Here is a 19,806-nt window from a genome sequence, read left to right as displayed (position 1 = left end):
TGAGTGTCAATCCCAGAGAGACTGGTTCTGAAGTTAATGCTCTTCCTCTCTACAGGCTGGCATAGAGTTCTAGCACAAGAGAGTGTGTAAAAGGCTCTTCCAAGGGCTGTACTGCATCCTTGCAAGAGGCCTGCATCCCTGAATCTATAGAGAAGTCTCTAGAATGCAGCCTAATTCCTGGTGCAGCCTAATTCCTGGTGCTCTTGAATTAATAAGCTCTCTAGGAAAGACCTCTCACTTTGAGAACAGTTTAGAAAGACATTTAGAGGGTCCAATGAGGCTGCAGGTTCAAGTCTGAACCAGGACTCAGACTGGTTCTGGAGAGGCCAGGAGATACAGGTTTATTGTGAAACTTGGCTTTTCAGTGGGTAGTAGTTGGGGACGATTCCTGTTAGCAGCCTTACTCTAGAACAATGAGTCCACGTTTTAAAGGGCTTATCTATATTGTTTGGTTGGGCTCCTGTGGGTCTTCGGCTGTGTCCTCTAGTGACCTTGAGGCTTTCATGTAGGATCAGAAGTTACTGCTCTAATTTTAATGAGGCCATTGTGAGTATGCATTTATATCTTTCATTTCTTTTATATGAAGGAAACATTTAGTGGCTGCAAAGGACAATGCTTTATATAATTAGGCAAGTACAGATTTGGATGTTTGACTCACCATTTCAATTAAGGTTTCCTCTCAATCCCTAGTCTAGTTGGGGGATCTAATTCTTCCCAAAGAGGCAAGGCTGGGGTCCCAGGAGAACAGTTTCTGAGTGTGACTTTCACAGTCCAACCTAAAGTGACCTGTCCATTGACCATGTGCTGCTTTCTTCTCTAGATTGATAGTTCTTTATGAGACATTATGTATTAGATGTTTTCATTTATGTCCCTTTTCCTAGACCACACTTTAATTCCATTAAGGTAGAACCATTACGTCTTATACGATGTGTTCCTTGTTAACAATAGGTATTATAAACATGTTATTTTTGTTTTGAACAGTTAAGGTATACTCACGTCTCTTTGCAAAACCAACTTTTTAAATATGATTGTGGCATGGACTATCACAAGTCTATAAGATGTCAGTCAACATATTTCTGAGAATCATAGAGTTTTAAAGCTATGGTAATTTTGAATTTTGAAGTAGGAAAATGACATAATGATCTGTAAAATTTTATTTTAAAAGTCTTTGGATTTTAGTGCTAAGATATAATTAGTTTAATTTGTGTCTGAATTCAATTTGCTTTTATTCATGTTAGGTGGCCTTTTCCTCATCAATGTCAATGTTTTTATAGTCTTTCAGTCATGTTTAGCGATTTTTATCCACCTACACCTGTTCTCTCCCATCATTATATAAAATAGAACTGATATTTTATCATGCCAATAAATATTGGCCAGATGCTGAAGGTACCTGAAGAAGCATCATCATTTAATTTTGAGCCTCTGAAAAAGGGCTTGGGTCTGTGCGTTGGGTATTCTCAGAAACAGAGATGTAAACACCATTCTTTTGTTCCATTTTCAGGTCACATGTGCCAATTTAACGAATGGTGGGAAGTCAGAACTTCTAAAATCCGGAAGCAGTAAATCTACACTAAAGCACATATGGACAGAAAGCAGCAAAGACTTGTCAATCAGCCGACTCCTGTCACAGACTTTTCGTGGCAAAGAAAATGATACAGATTTAGACCTACGTTATGATACCCCAGAACCTTATTCTGAGCAAGACCTCTGGGACTGGCTGAGGAACTCCACAGACCTTCAGGAGCCTCGGCCCAGGGCCAAGCGAAGGCCCATTGTTAAGACGGGCAAGTTTAAGAAAATGTTTGGATGGGGTGATTTTCATTCCAACATCAAAACAGTGAAACTAAACCTGTTGATAACTGGGAAAATTGTAGATCATGGCAATGGGACATTTAGTGTTTATTTCAGGCATAATTCCACCGGTCAAGGAAATGTATCTGTCAGCTTGGTGCCCCCTACAAAAATAGTGGAATTCGACTTGGCACAACAAACCGTGATTGATGCCAAAGATTCCAAGTCCTTTAACTGTCGTATTGAATATGAAAAGGTTGACAAGGCTACCAAGAACACACTCTGCAACTATGACCCTTCAAAAACCTGTTACCAGGAGCAGACCCAAAGTCACGTATCCTGGCTCTGCTCCAAGCCATTTAAGGTGATCTGTATTTACATTTCCTTTTATAGTACAGATTATAAACTAGTACAGAAAGTGTGCCCCGACTACAACTACCACAGCGACACACCTTACTTCCCCTCTGGGTGAGGGTGAACATGGGGGTGAGACTGAAGCCTGAGGACTTAGAGCTCCTATGACAGGGCTGTTACCTCAAAGAAAAAGGTCACATATGTTGCCTGGAATGTGTCTACACTGCTGCTCTCGTCAACTGGCTGCAAATACGCTAGTGGAAAACAACCTGATGTAATCTCTGCCTAGTCAGATTCATCTCTCAGTGTAGTTTAAGTCACCACAGATTTAAAGCCACACTCGGAGACATGCTGTCACACATAGATGTACACAAACCCACACTCATATGCATTTCAGCTCGCATCTGTCACGATTCTGTCAAGAGGGCTTTCGTTGTCTGACTCATGGTGGTTCAGGATAAACGATCATCAAGCAAAAGGATTAAGTAGACGGTGAATGGTTTCTGACACTCGCTGTATGGAAATATCTTTTAAAGTCTTGAGTACATGCTAATCAGTAACCCCCACTCATGCATTCCTACTGCTTGGAGTAGCTGTACCGGTAAATACTACTGTAGGAGTATATGCTTGTTAAAAAGGAAAAAAAATGTGTCTTTAGAGCTCAGTATTCTTTATTTTATGAACATAACAAAGTATAGTAACTTTTTTCCAGCATACACTAGGCACATTCAAGGTAATACAAGATGGCTTTTTTTTTTTTTTTTTATGGAGGGAGTCTGTTCTCAGTAAAGATGAGCAAACATTTGGAATTTACATGTGAGCAGGTGTTGGATTACAGCTTTCATCACCAGTCATTGGACTTTTGCAAAGCTGAGACCAGCTGAAGCTGCTTAAAACAAGTTCTGGTCATTGTATAAGGGAAATGCCTGACAGACACCATGTAAGTTGTAAGTGTCTGTCTTATCTTTACTACACTATTGTAACAAATTCAATATCCTAGTCTTCATTTGTATGAATGGTTTGTATTGTACATAGTTTAACCAAGTGTTATTTGAGCTGCTTATCAATATTAACTTGTACTTGTCTCTCTGCTTGTTATTGGTTAAAAAAGAAAAAAAAGGATATGAGGAATCCATTTTATCAATGTAGCTGTGAACACCATTAAAAGACAAACTTAATGTACAAAGCATTTATTCAGCTCAAGTATTGTTGAAAGCTATACATATACAACATTACAGTCTGTCTGTATTTAGATATTTTATTTCTGGACAAAATGAAATGTACATAAAAATAAAATGCTTAAAGTTGAATTTCAGTATGTACTTGTGTAAGATGGTGATTTAAATGGTTCTGACAAGAAGAATGTGCTGGAATACAGCCATGGATTTGCATCTCATGTCTCTAAATTTGTACAGAACTATCTAAATTGCTATTAGTTACCCAGTCAAAACAACTTAGAAGCTTCATTCTCAAGCCTGGGAAACAGTTGTGACATACAGCATGGCACACATTTTTGGCTCACTGTCATGCTAGTTATTCAGGAATATCAAAAATCATTGAACATCAGGAGATAATTGAGGTCTCCTAAATTAATTATGGCTAGTCAGTTTTTTTTCCGTGTGGAGTCTTTATTTAGTAGGAGGGCTGAGAGGAAAATAACTTTTTCTTTAAGAGAAAATCAAGATTTCTGAAGATTGTGTCTGACATTCCCTGATTCTACTATAAGGATACAACTCAACGGAGAAAATTACAATAGCAGTAGAGCACTTTGCTGCTCAATTTACCTGTACCAAATGGGATCAACTTAACTATATAACATTGTTTATGAACATTAAACTTTCTTTTAAAAAATAACTACTATAAACGAGTCCAGCAAAATAAACAGAAGATGATATATGTAAGGTAACCCATTTCTAAAGTCATAGATAGTGGATTGGGATGTGAAGAGTTGGAATAATTAACCAAAGAAACCAAATTTAAGAACACTAACCCATTCTTATCTTCCTTTCATGCTGCACAGAGATAAGTATGTTTCCATATAGCAAATAATAGGAGTATGAAAGGAAACACAAGACCACAGAGTTCCAAAATGAGAACTCAATAATTTGTTTAACTAAAGAGAACTGCAATTCAAAGACACATCAATCTGTTAAATGTCCATCTCTCAAAATTCTCCAATATGTCTAGACAACCATTTATATCAATGTATCAATTAATTTGCCATGTAATTTAGAAGCTAATGTTCGAACAGATCTCTGGCACAACAGGCAGTAAGAGTTTCATGAGTTCCATCTGTGGGACATATTTGCCACAGTTAAATCTTATTATTCTTGGGTTGCTTTATCAAAATGATCACTTAGGAGTTAGTTTGCTCTTAGCGAAAAAGAGGAGTAAGTGAGAAGGGGAAAATCATTTTTTTAAAGGATTGTTTAGTGGATCGTGACTTTCATTAGATGGTCTAATCTGTCCTTTTATAATCCAAAATTCAAGATGAGGTGAAAATATGTTTCAATCTCCACCTATCTGCCCTGCTTTCCTCATGAAATGCTGCTTTTACATTTGTATAAACATACGGAACATAGCTAACTAACATTCAGTCAATTGGATTATTGTTCTGTAGTTGTGCTTTAGAAGAAAAAAGAAAATGAAAACATAAAAACTTCCAACAAAGATTTCAATTTCTAAAATCCAAACTTTCAGGACTTTTTCTGGGCCTGTACACACATCTCAAACTGCTACACCATCAACCCTCATCTGTAACAGAACAATCATAATGATACAGAGCTTTGACTTAAAAGAGAATTTACTTGTCTCCAATATACTCTTCCTGTTTTAGACAAGGAGATGGATGAAGGAATATGATTAATATAAAGTTCAATGATTCAGATCAAAAATTTTCCTAACTTGTCACTTCAACAAACTAGTTAGTTCAGTTTCGATTGTGCTAGAAAATCATTTTTATTTGGAAAAAATAAACTGTAAGTTGCATTTAAAGGAAATTATCTTTTGTAGAATCTTAAATATTATTCCCCACCTTCATTAAAATACAGAAAAACAAAACAAAACAAAACCTTTAAGATAGAAAAAGCATCTGATGCCAACATGGGTTTGTCATTAGCTACTATACTCTTCAGAAACATTTTAGTAACATTGAGATTATTATGCATAAATGATTATTGCACTTTTTTGCTTCACAGAAGAAAAATGATACAAATTATTGGTTTATCTATTTATGATAAAAACAATAAATTGTTATGGTATGGTATCACCTGGTCATTTTTTGGGTACATGGCCCTTGTGAGAATTTCTCTGCATGATTAGGAGTGTAACTGTTGATATTATGCAGTAGTGAATGAAGTTCTGGAAGTGATTATTCTGCAAGTAATTGAGATAATTGTTAAATTTAAAACTGTGGACTGGGAATCTTCAGGTTCCTATACTTCAGCAATAAACTGTAAGCCATATTTTTCACAGAATAGATTAAACAAATCATGAGAAGCCTGAGAAAGTGTTGTCTTTTCCCTTTCCCCCACTGCTTTACATGTAAGCAGCAGCTTAACCAATACAAACAGCTCTTTGGAAAGGCAATTTGCATCTCCACCTTCAACTCTGAATGCCAAGTTTTAGCCTGAAACAAATTCAAATGGCTGTGCTTATAAACCTTTGAAAGACTTGGTTGATGTACCAGTTTCAGACATTTATTGCTATTTATTCAATTATCAATTTATTTCTCTCTTTTGTATTTATTATTTATCTTCACATTTTTATTTAAATAAAATACAAATGAATAGATGCACTAAAAAATTAAAAATTTAAAGCCATTAATTTGCATAAAAATGATTACGATTTACCTACTTTGTAGGTGACAAAAACTGTGTACCTTAATAGCCAGAATTGAATCCTGTGAAACTGGTTGCTGAGTCAGGCTTTTCTCAGGAGTCCCATGCATATCAAAAAATGATTTCAGGTGTTGGGAACATAGGGAAAACAATCTTTCTTAATTTAAAATAGCAGTTTTATCAGTGACTTTTATATCCCTTACTATCAATAGTATTTTTAAATAACAAATTAACAATTATTTTTATTTTTGCTAGAATGGCAAAGAACAGAAATCCTGAGTTTTATTTCCATTTATGTGTGTGTGTGAGAGTGGTCTTGAGAAACAGCCTAGAATTAGGAGACTACTCGTGCCAGTAGATGGCCAAGCATCCTAAGTTCTATCAAAAGCACTTTAATATTTATAATTCTGCACATGCAGGAATATGCCTTTTATCACTTATGGATTGGGTGATGATTGTATAGTTCTTAGAAGTGATGGGTGCAGAAGGCCTAGGGACCACCTGCAGGTGGCTGCAGTGGCTGTTGCCATTGGAAGTGCCACTGGAGGTGCCAGGTGTTAGTTCTCCTAAATTCTAACCAGTGAATTAGATATACAGCTAAAGCTCTGGTCACATCATCCTCAGCTGGCAAGGGCTGGCTTTCTATTTCTGAATCCTATGCCAGGATTCTAAAGAGACAACTGGAATGTTACTTATTCGATGGTTAAATTCCTTGACTCAAATACAGGAGTAAACTTGGTCATTTCAATTGAGACTATTGGAAGAAATAATGCAAGTTAAGTTGTTAGAATGACACTATTGTGGCCAAATAAGTATATTTTTAAAAGTACAATGTCTACTATTCTGGCCCACTAAGATTCACTTTATTAATTTTCTGAAATTCAGTTTATTATTAAAATTAATTTATTTTGTGTATTTTATAAAAGTTTCAGTAGAGGCATGGTCAGGTGATATCTCCTAAGCCGGGTGAAAATATTTCATGGACTGTTCATTTTTTATTGAGGTATATGTTGACATATAACATTATATTAATTTCAGGTATACAACATAATGATTTGGTATTTGTATATACTGCAAAATGATCACCGCAATAAGTATGGTTAACATCCCTCATCTACATAGTCACAAACTTTTTCTTATGATAAGAACTTTTATCACTTATGCTCTTAGCAACTTTCACATATGCAATACAGTATTATTAACTATAGTTGCCATGCTGTACATTACATCTCCATAACATATTTATTGTAAAACTGGAAGTTTGTACCTTTTTGACCCCTTTCATTTTTCCCACTCCATTCCCCATCCTGCATCTGGCAGACACCAATCTCTTCTTTGTATGTATGTGCTTGTTTTGTTTTTCAGATTCCAGGTGTAAGTGAGAACACGTGGAATTTGTCTTTGTCTGACTTACTTCATTTAGGGTCTATTCATGTTGTCGCAAGTGACAAGATTTCATACTTTTTATGGCTGAATAGTATTCCATTGCGTATACCACAATTTCTTTATCCTTTCATCCATTGATGGAAACTTAGGTTGTTTACATATTTTGGCTATTGCAAATAGTTCTGCATTGAGCACAGGGGTGAAAATATTTTTGCTAGTTAGTGTCTTTGTTTTCTTTGGATAAATACCCAGAACTGGAATGGCTAGATGATGTGGTTAGTTCTACTTTTAATTTTCTGAGGAAACTCCATGCTGTTTTTCATAATGGCTGCACCTATTTACATTCCTCCAACAGTGCAAAATGGCTCCCTTTTCTTCACGTCCTCACCAACACTTCTTGTCTTTTTGGTAATAGCCATTTTAACAGGTGTGGGCTGATAATTCACTTGGTTTTGATTTGCATTTCCCTGATGATTAGTGGTGTTATTAGTCATGGAGTATGACCCTTTTAGTGTAGTTGAATTCTGTTTGCTATTTTTTTTGAGGATTTTGCATCTATGTTCATTAGGGATATTGGCCTGTGATTTTCTTTTCTTGGGATGTCCTTGTCTGACTTTAGCATCAGAGTAATTCTTGCCTTGTAAAATGAATTTGGAAGTGTTTCTATATTTTGGAAGAGTTTGAGAGGATTGTTATTTCTTCTCTAAGTTTTTGGCAGAATTCACCAGGACGGACTGGTAAAACCATCCAGTCCTGGACTTTCGTTTGTTGGGAGGTTTTTGATTACTGACTCAATATCCTTACTAGTAATTGGTCGGTTAGATTGTCTGTTTCTTCATGATTTAGTCCTTAAATCTGAAAAACAAAACATAAAAGGATCAGCAGTATTTTAAATGAAATCATGAAAATTATAATCATTTTCATAGTTCATTCAGTCTCCTGTAATTAATTCTTACTTTGTTTCATCTTGGGTGGGCAGTTTTATTGATCAATCAGTTTTCCACTAGAGTTTTAGAAATTCTAACCCAGTTCAGTGGTATGATCTGAAAGTTATCAGAAACCTGTATTTGTCAGAGTCTTTTCTATGAGTCTCCTTAAAGATGAAGCACTTTGCAGGAATCTTTTACAAAAGCATCATAGTAAAACATTAACTGTTTACAAATGACAATAAACCTAAAAATGGTCATCGTTAAAGATCTGTGAGTGCTCATTATAATGCAATTGACAAGGAAATTTCATTATTTCTGTGACATACATTTTAAAACAATAAGTAGAAATACGACTGATATTATTATACCAGGACATATCAGATTTCTCGGAATTGCCTATATTACTGAATTACTTAAAGATACATATCCCATACTAAATATGATTTAACATAAATATTCCTTTTTATTTGATACTGTTTCCCATGAAATTTAACATAAAAAATAGCCTAAGTAAATTAACATTTCTCTTTTTATAGAGAACAAAACTCTTTTGAGATCTTTAGGAACCCTCCAGAAAATCCCAGTTAGTTCAAGGTCAAAAAGACTTCATTCAGAATGTGATTTGGGGAAGGAAGATTGCTAAAAAATGTCAAAACATTTAAAAATACTTTTCAAAAAGGATCACAGGTAACTATGAAACAGTATGTAGTTATCAATTCAACCAAAATGACAAAAGATTTTTAAGGCAAATACAGAAAGTTATGTAACTGTAAGAAAAAAAACAACTTAGCTCTTTTAAGAGAGAAGACTTTCTTTTTCTAAGTAATCAAAGACCTGATATAGACAACATGTAACACAAGAATAGATTTTGGTAAGTCACAGAATATTTGTTTCCTAAGCAGATGACATTAGAAGTTAAAAAAAAATCTTTGTTTACAATTTCTTACTAATAACAGACTAATAACTTAAGAAAACTTCATCCTATTAACAGACAGAAAAACAAATTCTAATTTTGCACCAGTATACATTTGGTACTAAAACTCCTTAAAAAATTTAAATAAATATATTCCAGTCTAAGTCTGCCTGACCACATACAAAATTCCTTTCTCCAGATTCTTTTTCCACAAAGCTTATAAATCTATATTCATTCATATTTTGTCCTAGTTTTTTTCCTCATTCTGGAACAATCATTTTATTTTAGGACAATATTATTTTCTTTCTTCCTATACCAAGGGAAAAAAAAATCCAAAACTCATATCCTTCATATGTTTCCTTATCTAAAAACATATTCTATTTTCCTGACTTACTTTCCATATATGCTTGTTTTCTTTCACCATTATTATTTCTAGTAGTTTTTATTATATAGTATTACATCATATTTACATAATTAGAATCCTTAACCCTTAGTATCTTTAATTCCTAGTAAGGTACTGTGGACTGGCAATTTTATAAATACATTTCATAATTTTTAGAAGTACTTCCTTCTCAGTATTTTTTCAATGTGGCATAAAAAATGTTTTACTAATAAACCCAAATATCTGTCTGGAAAAATTGAAAAGCCAAAAGTAAACTTATGTTTAGTATTTAATGTTTATTTTATTTGGAAAGGATTTAAATATTCAATAAATGTCATTGTTTAGCTTAACTTAGTATAAAGTTTAATTTACATTTATTAAATTATTTTCTTTTGACAATTGTGTTTGGATTAGCATGAAACAGTTCATCCTATTATTTTCCTTGTTGATAAATTTTTTAATATAAAGGTAGCATGAGCTTATTTGACTAGTAAACCTAAGTAGAGAAAGTTGTATATCTGCACTACATTAATGTTGGCAACTCTGAAGACATGCATGTTATTATTAAACCAATAAACTTAAGCTACCTTTTATTTATCAAATACTATTCCAGGTCATGTGAACTTGATAAACACTTGGGTTTGTTTCCAAATTTCTGAGAGTTTTAAGAGAACTGAATTTACATAAGCCCTTATATTTCTTTAAGACAATTAAATAGAACTCTTTACACATTAATTTTTGCAATACCTTCCAGAGGTAAAAGAAAAAATCACATATCTATAATTTTCATTTTAAAGTTTGGCCATTTGTTAGGTACAATATAAAACTCATTAGTTTATAAAAAAATAGTTGGATCCAAATTGTGGTTTTGGCAGATGGACTAAGTTAAAGTTATAGGCTCAGATGGCCAATGTTTTATACTAAAGATTTTTATTTGCTTGCTAAAAGGTTTCTTTTAGAGCTATTTTTGGAGTCAGTTTGTCCTTTAGTAGCATCTAGATACCAACAGAAGGATGTATTGATTCCATTGCCTCTGAGAGGAATGAGATCCTCGAGGTGGGCTTGTCTAAAAGTTTCCCCAAAATGGCCCCTACAATTTCAAATTATCCAAAGGTTGACTCGTTTTTCAAGAAGGTACAAGATTCTGGTCCATAGCAGGAACATATATAGGAAGCTGTTGTTGATTGAAGGAGATGGAGAACAAGTTTTAGGCTAATAGGAAAACACACCTCTGCTTTTAGAGTCCTTAAGATGTCTTAAATATGGGAGTCCTGTTTTTTAACATTTGTTACCAACAGCTTTCCAGAGACATAGGAAGAAATGATGCAAGTCAGGTTAGTCTTGTAAAATTAGCTAAATTAAGCTCTGCTTGACTAAACTGGTTTTGTCTGTTCAGAGAATTTTCAAGTCTGGTCTCTATTTGGTTTTGATTTTTAACAAGTTAAAAAAAAGAAAACAAGGTGAGCCTGGCAGCTTTAGAAGACAGAGGGACTACAAAGGCCACGCCCACCCGCCTCCATCCTCAGAGGGCATCCTCACAGGTCCCTAACGCTCACCCAGTCTCTGAGGTGAGCAGATGCTCGTCCACCTTCCCTTGAAGTGTGGGAGCTTTTCAACGGGCTGCTTCTGCACAGGCCTAGCCGGTGAGTGCGCGGGCCCTTTAAGAGCCGTTTCCCAGGTGGCCACAGCAGTGTAGGTCTTGTGAGATGCTCACAGTTGTTTTCAAGTCTAGATAACGTAGCTATTTAGGGGGCTTGTCTCTGAGGTGCAGGTGTTAAAAGTGGGCATTCCCAATGTAGGGCAGGAACCGACTGGAGAAGCTCTGGGTTTCCAGTTCCTTCCAATTGAGGATGGCTGCGTTGGTGGGGCCTGGAGCGAGACTGCGTCTCAGCTTTTCCTGCCGCTTCCATGTGGGTTCCCTCCCCTTTGTCCGAAGTGAAGGCGTGGGCTCTGCCGGCTGTTAGGTGTTCTATTTTACTTTGTTTTTGCCAGGTAAAGTGTTCTATATATAGCCATGGATTAAGTGTCTGTGGGAGGAGTTGATTCAGAACCTTCCCTCGTGGTCCTGTGAACTGGAACTTGCTCACCTACTTTTGGAGAAAGGTAAGCAACTGTTATTTTCTCTTACTACTACCTTCACCCAAAAAAAAGAAAAAGGTGCAAAGCCCTTACAATGAATAACATTCATTGAATAGCTAAGGAAGAACCATTTACTGTGCTATGGAGTTTCCATGTGTTTCCTTATTTAATAGATTTATTTGTTGAGCCCTTGTTGCAACAAGGAGTCTTGGAGACAGGAGGTAGCTTACATGGAATAGCACAGTCCTTAAGTGATGTATTTAGGAGTCACACTCCATCTTTATGATTCCACAGTATGACTTTTTAATCTGTTATTCCTATTACTCTAATTTTTGTTTTTCAAACTGCATCAAACACACTTGTATACAAAGGTAGCACGTGTAATATGAACGTAGTATCAATAGATGGAAAAGAGATGGATAATTCATTTAATCCCGTTGTTTCTCTTAAGCAATTTGAGGTTTCTGATTTACTCAGGACCCCCAGAATTCTGTGGCAGATTCAGCCAGGGAAGCCAGCTTTATGGTGGATTGCCTACACCCATCTACTATTGTGGCAAAAACTGTGGGTCCTCAAACCACCTTCTGTGAAATCACTTTGATTTGGGCCCAGAAGTGTCTTTTGCATTTGATGAATATGACAGTTGTAGGTCAAAGATGAATAGCATAATGTAATTTTGAATTACTTAGTCCTTGCCTAGAAATCTTGATTTAGGGAAATCCTACTGTACCTGTGGGAACTTCAGCAGCATGGCTTTACTTTTGCCTAAAAATGGGTCAAGTCATTTTAATGTGGTTTCAGTCAACTCGTTTTGTGTGATTTCATAATGTTCCTTTTTGCTCTTTTGTTACTGGCTTTGAATTGTGTTTTATTTTTCTCACAGAGGGAAAACAAAAACACATGATGGTATTTTCTGCATAAAGATTAATTGGATGGGGAGATTTAGAAGGATTACTCAATCCCATATTCAGACATGCTCCTTTTGTCTTTTGCCACATCCTAATTCTTAAACCAAGTACACCCCAAAATGGTAACCATTTCCTTGCTCTACTTCCTGAGGTTTTTTAGAGACCTAGATCTATATACACAAAAACAGGGGTTAGAATATTCTTAATAGTTTTGCCTGTTGTACCCTGACACTCTGACTACAACAATGATACTTGTTCTGTTTTTTTCTTTTACTCATGTTTTACCCATGTTTAAAATTAAAATTCTTGAAACCATGAATTTGAAGGCAAGTTATGTACCCCATTGGTTTAACCACAGTCACACTCAAACTTATAAATAATTTGACTCTCCTTCACTGTTAAGTGAGCCTAATACCTATTTTCCCCCCAGTTTTAGGGAAAATTGAATTTATCATTAAAATAATGCTTGAGTTCAAGTCTGAAATATTTATATTTCACTGTAAGTTACAAAAACTAAAGGATTAGTTGAATTTACAAATGTAGTTCTTTCACTTTCTTTAGTTCAGGTTTTTCTTCCCTTTCTTCCTTTTTCAGATATTACTTGTGTAAAGCGTTTGAAGTATGTGTCTCCCAGCCTGCATACACACATTTACTTCTTTGGACCACGTGGGCTTTTGGTGACTTAGACAACTGTAGTTTTCCACAAAAGCCTCTGCTGCTCCTGCAAATTTATTTTTGAAAATTTAACATAGCTTATGGGTTTGACCAAAAAGCTTTGTTTGTTGATTTGTTTTCTTTTAGCTTGAGTTGTATATCAAAAGGGACACCTTGGAGCATTAGGGCAAAAATTCTGCATCATATGTAATAGAGTTTGTTGGAAAAAGTTAAGGTCACATGGCACCAGCCCCTTCTCATTCATTACTCCCACTCAGAATAGGTGCTCCTTATTCACTATGAAAAAAAGGAATTCGCTGGAGGAGGCAAGCTTATGAATGCCAGTGATTCTCTGGGAAGGAGATTTGTGCTTTCAGAACTTGGGAATCTGAGAGCAGAAGGCACTTGCTCTGTGATGGAAGCTGGGAAAGCAGCAAGTGTTGAAGCAGAGTTGAGGTGGTTGTATGGAGTATCTAGGCCATCAAGAATAGGGTATAAAAAGGGTCATGAGAACAGAAAGTTTTATTTTGTATCTAAGAGTGGCATAAAATTGACAGAGCCCAGTATACCCACCAGGCTTTGAAGCCAGGACAGGAGTATGCAGGAGTGATCTACCAGACCTGATGGCCAGAGCCCAGATGGGGAGGCTGGGGCGAGCTGATGATGAATGAGACTCAGGTGCCACCTCCTGCCAACACTGTGCTATTATATTTGCCCTATGAAAGTATTATGCAACCTTGGGAACAGGTTTGGAGAACCCCTGGAAGGACTGAAATTGGCCTCAATTGGCTAAAATTTTAGTGTTTTCCATATGGTAGAATTTGGGCTTAATATAATTATAGAAAGGCAAAATTACATTTATTCTACAATTTATTATGTGACTTGAAATTAACATCTGCTAGATATTATTTCATTCATTTGATAGAATTTGTGATATCTGTTTTGTGGAAGATGTGGTATTAGCCCACTGATTATGAAACAGGGAAGTTTTAATACAGAGATTGCATATACAGATACATATACTGAAGGACAAAGTAATTTCTTAAAATGCAGAGAGGATTTTTTTACCTTTATGACACATTGCATCCAATATAATATAGATCCTTAATTTTATATTGGCTTAAATAACCTTTATAAATAATGGTTTTGGATTAAGGAATAATTATAGAGGTATGAGGATGGGTAGAGGGATGGTAAACAATGTTTACAATTCACACATTCAATCATTCTCTTTTCTTCCCTTTTCCAGTCAAATTTTTACAGTTTGTGGATAAATGTAGAACTTACTTCCAAACACTGACACACTGAAAGAGTAGAATGTTTAGGATGTCTTACAGGGCCCTACCAAGGGAAACTTTCCCCACTCTCTCTGGGAGCTCCCACTTGTAAAATATTGTTTTTAGATTAGAGTCATGGTTTGCAAGTGTGTTCCAAGAATCCCTAAATTTCCAAGAGATGCTTCCTGGGCCTCTGGAGTGGAACATGAAAGAGGCCAAGAGGAGGTGGTAGTGAGCCATTTGTGTAACTCTTTACCCAAGATTCACTTATTCATTTGGCACATGTTTATGGAATGCCTACTATGTATCATAAACTAGTATAGTTCCTAAGGAAACAGCAGTGAATATTGCTGACCAGGCCCTTGCCTTTATATAGCTTGGAACTTAGTGGGAAAAGACAGCACTCAACAAATAAATATTGATTGTCTGGTGGTAATGAGTGCTATTGAAGGCAGGCAAAGCAGAGAGAGTGTAGAGCTTAATTTTAAAATTTTAAATGTTATTGATATTGGTGGTTTAGAAGCTATCTACTCTGTAGTTACATTTGGAGGAAGTGAGAGAGCTAGTCATGTGGATATTTAGGGCAAGAGACTTCCATAGACCAGGGAAAAGCAATTGTAAATGCCAGAGACAAGGGATTGCTTGGTGTGCCTCTAACAAAAGGGGAACTGTCTAGAGTGGTTGGAGCAGAGTGAGCACTGGAGAGAACCTTAGAAAATGAGCTAAGAAGCAAAGCAAGAGATATCTTTGGCTTTGAATAGGAAAGGAAACTTCAGAGGGTTTGCAGCAGATGACTGATACGATGTGATTTGTGTTCTAGACATACTACTTTGTACTGTGGAAAAAGGAATATCAGGATGGATGGAAGCAGGGAGGCAGGTGTGAAGCTACTGTAATAATGTAGGTGGGAGGTGAGGCTGGCCCTGACTTAGAGTGAGTGTTGGCAGTGAAAAGTGATTATTTAACTCCTGGATATATTCCAAAGGTAGAGCCTAGGATTGACGGAGGGACTGGTTGCAATGTGTGAGAGAGAGACAGGAGTCAGTGATGTCTTATTCATTTTCTTTATCTATCAGGCTGCATATAAAGACATACGCTTTATAAAGCAAACGTTTTTAAATCTGCTTTGAAATTAGCTGGAAGTCACAGATAAGCATGTCCCTTCTGATCACTCTTAACAAATAAGTTTGTTGCATCTCTTTGGAATCCATGGAAGGGAAAATAATGTATATTTCAAAAAGTCTGTGTATCTTCTTTGGGTTCATTCTGACGGTCACTTTATTGCTCTGAAAAGCCTTATGAAATTTGCATGGTTTCTTTAGGTGTTGCTTATTAAAAATATAAAAATAATTCATATAGCATTATATTATAGCATTCATTATATTGATCCAGTGTTGAAAATTTGAGAAAAGAATTGCTTTTATGTAAGTTGCAAAGAACAAATAGAAAAATATAACATGTATATCTCTTCATGTTCAGTTTTAAGCCCATGATATCTAATTCATGTCCAGGCAGACCTATATATAGTCCTCAAATAGGAGAAGGTTCCAGAGCAGACTTTCCTAGAGGCCAAGAAACTCCCCAAGTTGTACTTACATTCCTTTTCTTGGAAGACAAATCCTACTTTCTATAAATTTACAAATGGGTTTTTAAAAGTAAAAAGTTTAAACACTGCAGGTGGCAATGTAAAGCAGTTCAACCATTGTGGAAAGCAATATGGAGGGTCCTCATAAAACTAAAAATAGAAACACCATTTGACCTGGGAATCCCACTACTAGGAATTTACCCAAAGAAAACAAGTTCTCAGATTCAGGAAGACATATGCACCCCTATGTATACTGCAGCACTATTTACAATAGCCAAGATATGGAAGCAACCTAAGTGTCCATCAGTAGATGAATGGATAAAGAAGATGTGGTACATATACAGAGTGGAATACTATTCAGTCAAAAGAAAGAAACAAATCCTACCATTTGCAACAACATGGGTGGAGCTAGAGGGTATTATGCTCAATTAAATAAGTCAGGCAGAGAAAGACAAATACCAAATGATTTCCTGCATTTATGGAATATAACAATGAAGCAAAACTGAAGTAACAAAACAGCAGCAGACTCACAGACTCCAAGAAGGGACTAGTGGTTACCAAAGGGGAGGGGTTGGGGAGGAAGGGAGAAGGGGATTGAGGGGTATTATGATTAGTACATATGGTATGGGGGGGATTATGGGGAAGACAGTGTAGTGCAGAGAAGACAAGTAGTGACTCTGTGGCATCTTATTACACTGATGGACAATGACCGCAATGGGGTATGGAGGGGGCTCGATAATATGGGTGAATGTAGTAACCACATTATTTTTCATGTGAAGCCTTCATAAGAGTGTATATCAATGACACATTAATTTAAAAAAAAGGAAAAAAGTTCAAGAACAAAATTTGATCAGGAATTATGTACTAACACAGGTTCAAAGGTATTCATACAGGGAAATTCTGAAAAATGTTATGGATTATTTTGAACTTACCTATTTGCAGTTGTAAAAATTATTTTTGATGTTACTAGAACAGATCATTTTTCATATATTTTAATCTCTGAATAAAAATTGGACAAATAGGGGGGCAGAACTAAGATGGCGGCGTGAGTAGAGCAGTGGAAATCTCCTCCCAAAAACACATAGAGCTATGAAAATATAACAAAGAAAACACTTCCTAAAATAGAGACCAGATGACACAGGACAACATCCAGACCACATCCACACCTGCAAGAACCCAGCGCCTAGCGAAGGGGGAGAGGAAGGCCACAAACCAACAACAAGGGAAGATCTTCCAGCGGTCACTCGTACCAGCTCTGCAAACTATCTCTATCACCATGAAAAGGCAAAACTACAGGTAGACAAAGATCACAGAGACAACACCTGAGAAGGAGAGAGACCTCAGCAGTCCTCCTGAAAAAGAATTCAAAATAAAAATCATGAACATGCTGACAGAGATGCAGAGAAAAATGCAAGAGCAATGGGATGAGATGCACAAAAAAAAAGCAAGAGCAATAGGATGAAGTCCGGAGGGGGATCACAGATGTCAGAAAGGAGATCACAGAAGTGAAACAATTCCTGGAAGGATTTATAAGCAGAATGGATAAGATGCAAGAGGCCATTGAAGGAATAGAAACCAGAGAACAGGAACGTATAGAAGCTGACAGAGAGAGAGATAAAAGGATCTCCAGGAATGAAACAACACTAAGAGAACTATGTGACCAATCCAAAAGGAACAATATCTGTATTATAGGGGTACCAGAAGAAGAAGAAAGAGGAAAAGGGATTGAAAGTCTCTTTGAAGAAATAATTGCTGAAAACTTCCCCAAACTGGGGGAGGAAATAATCGAACAGACCATGGAATTACACAGAACCCCCAACAGAAAGGATCCAAGGAGGACAACACCAAGACACATAATAATTAAAATGGCAAGCATCAAGGACAAGGAAAGAGTTTTAAAGGCAGCTAGAGAGAAAAAGGTCACCTATAAAGGAAAACCCTTCAGGATAACATCAGACTTCTCTACAGAAACCCTACAGGCCATAAGAGAATAGCATGATATATTTAATGCAATGAAACAGAAGGGCCTTGAACCAAGGATACTGTATCCAGCACGACTATCATTTAAATATGATGGTGGGATTAAACAATTCCCAGACAAGCAAAAGCTGAGGGAATTTGCTTCCCACAAATCACCTCTACAGGGCATCCTACAGGGACTGCTCTAGATGGGAGCACTCCTAAAAAGAGCACAGAACAAAACACACAACATATGAAGAATGGAGGAGGAGGAATAAGAAGGGAGAGAAGAAAAGAATCCCCAGACAGTGTATATCACAGCTCAATAAGTGAGCTAAGTTAGGCAGCAAGATACAAAAGGGGCTAACCTTGAACCTTTGGTAACCACGAATCTAAAGCCTGCAATGGCAATAACTACATATCTCTCAATAGTCACCCTAAATGTAAATGGACTTAATACACCAATCAAAAGACACAGAGTAATAGAATGGATAAAAAAGCAAGACCCATCTATATGCTGCTTACAAGAAACTCACCTTAAACCCAAAGACAAGCACAGACTAAAAGTCAAGGGATGGAAAAAGATATTTCAGGCAAACAACAGTGAGAAGAAAGCAGGGGTTGCAGTACTAATATCAGACAAAATAGACTTCAAAACAAAGAAAGTAACAAGAGATAAAGAAGGACAATACATAATGATAAAGGGCTCAGTCCAACAACAGGATATAACCATTCTAAATATATATGCACCCAACACAGAGGCACCAGCATATGTGAAACAAATACTAACAGAACTAAAGAGGGAAATAGACTGCAATGCATTCATTTTAGGAGACTTCAACACATCACTCACCCCAAAGGATAGATCCACCGGGCAGAAAATAAGTAAGGACATGGAGGCACTGAACAACACACTAGAACAGATGGACCTAATAGACATCTATAGAACTCTACATCCAAAAGCAACAGGATATACATTCTTCTCAAGTGCACATGGAACATTCTCCAGAATAGACCACATACTAGCTCACAAAAAGAGCCTCAGTAAATTTCAAAATATTGAAATTCTACCAACCAATTTTTCAGACCACAAAGGTATAAAAGTAGAAATAAATTCTACAAAGAAAACAAAAAGGCTCACAAACACATGGAGGCTTAACAACATGCTACTAAATAATCAAAGGATCAATGAACAAATCAAAATAGAGATCAAGGAATATATAGAAAGAAATGACAACAACAACACAAAGCCCCAACTTCTGTGGGACACAGCGAAAGCAGTCTTAAGAGGAAAGTATATAGCGATCCAGGCACACTTGAAGAAGGAAGAACAATCCCAAATGAATAGTCTAACATCACAATTATCGAAACTGGAAAAATAAGAACAAATGAGGCCTAAAGTCAGCAGAAAGAGGGACATAATAAAGATCAGACAAGAAATAAACAAAATTGAGAAGAATAAAACAATCACAAAAATCAACGAAACCAAGAGCTGGTCCTTTGAGAAAATAAACAAAATAGATAAGCCTCTAGCCAACCTTATTAAGAGAAAAAGAGAATCAACACAAATCAACATAATCAGAAATGAGAATGGAAAAATCACGACAGACTCCACAGAAATACAAAGAATTATTAAAGACTACCATGAAAACCTATATGCCAACAAGCTGGAAAACCTAGAAGAAATGTACAACTTCCTAGAAAAATACAACCTCCCAAGACCGACCAAGGAAGAAACACAAAAGTTAAA

General features: G+C 36.2%; 1 protein-coding gene across 2 annotated transcripts in view; it reads left to right on the top strand.

The window, feature by feature from the left end:
* Nucleotides 1–9,862, top strand: part of NXPH1 (neurexophilin 1) — a 283,763-nt gene extending 273,901 nt beyond the window's left edge. The window contains exon 2 of one of the 2 annotated variants that reach the window (XM_073238777.1): nt 1,502–9,862. In XM_073238777.1, the coding sequence (XP_073094878.1) occupies nt 1,502–2,263 (762 nt within the window). In that variant the 3' untranslated portion in view covers nt 2,264–9,862. The remainder of the gene's footprint in view (nt 1–1,501) is intronic. The other variant, XM_037019902.2, reaches the window with a different exon arrangement.
* Nucleotides 9,863–19,806: the final 9,944 nt, after the last annotated feature.

The sequence above is a fragment of the Manis javanica genome, chromosome 6, assembly GCF_040802235.1.
Source record: "Manis javanica isolate MJ-LG chromosome 6, MJ_LKY, whole genome shotgun sequence".
Taxonomy (NCBI): domain Eukaryota; kingdom Metazoa; phylum Chordata; class Mammalia; order Pholidota; family Manidae; genus Manis; species Manis javanica.
The sequence above is the reverse complement of the archived record's forward strand: the minus strand, read 5'-3'. Positions and strand labels throughout refer to the sequence as shown.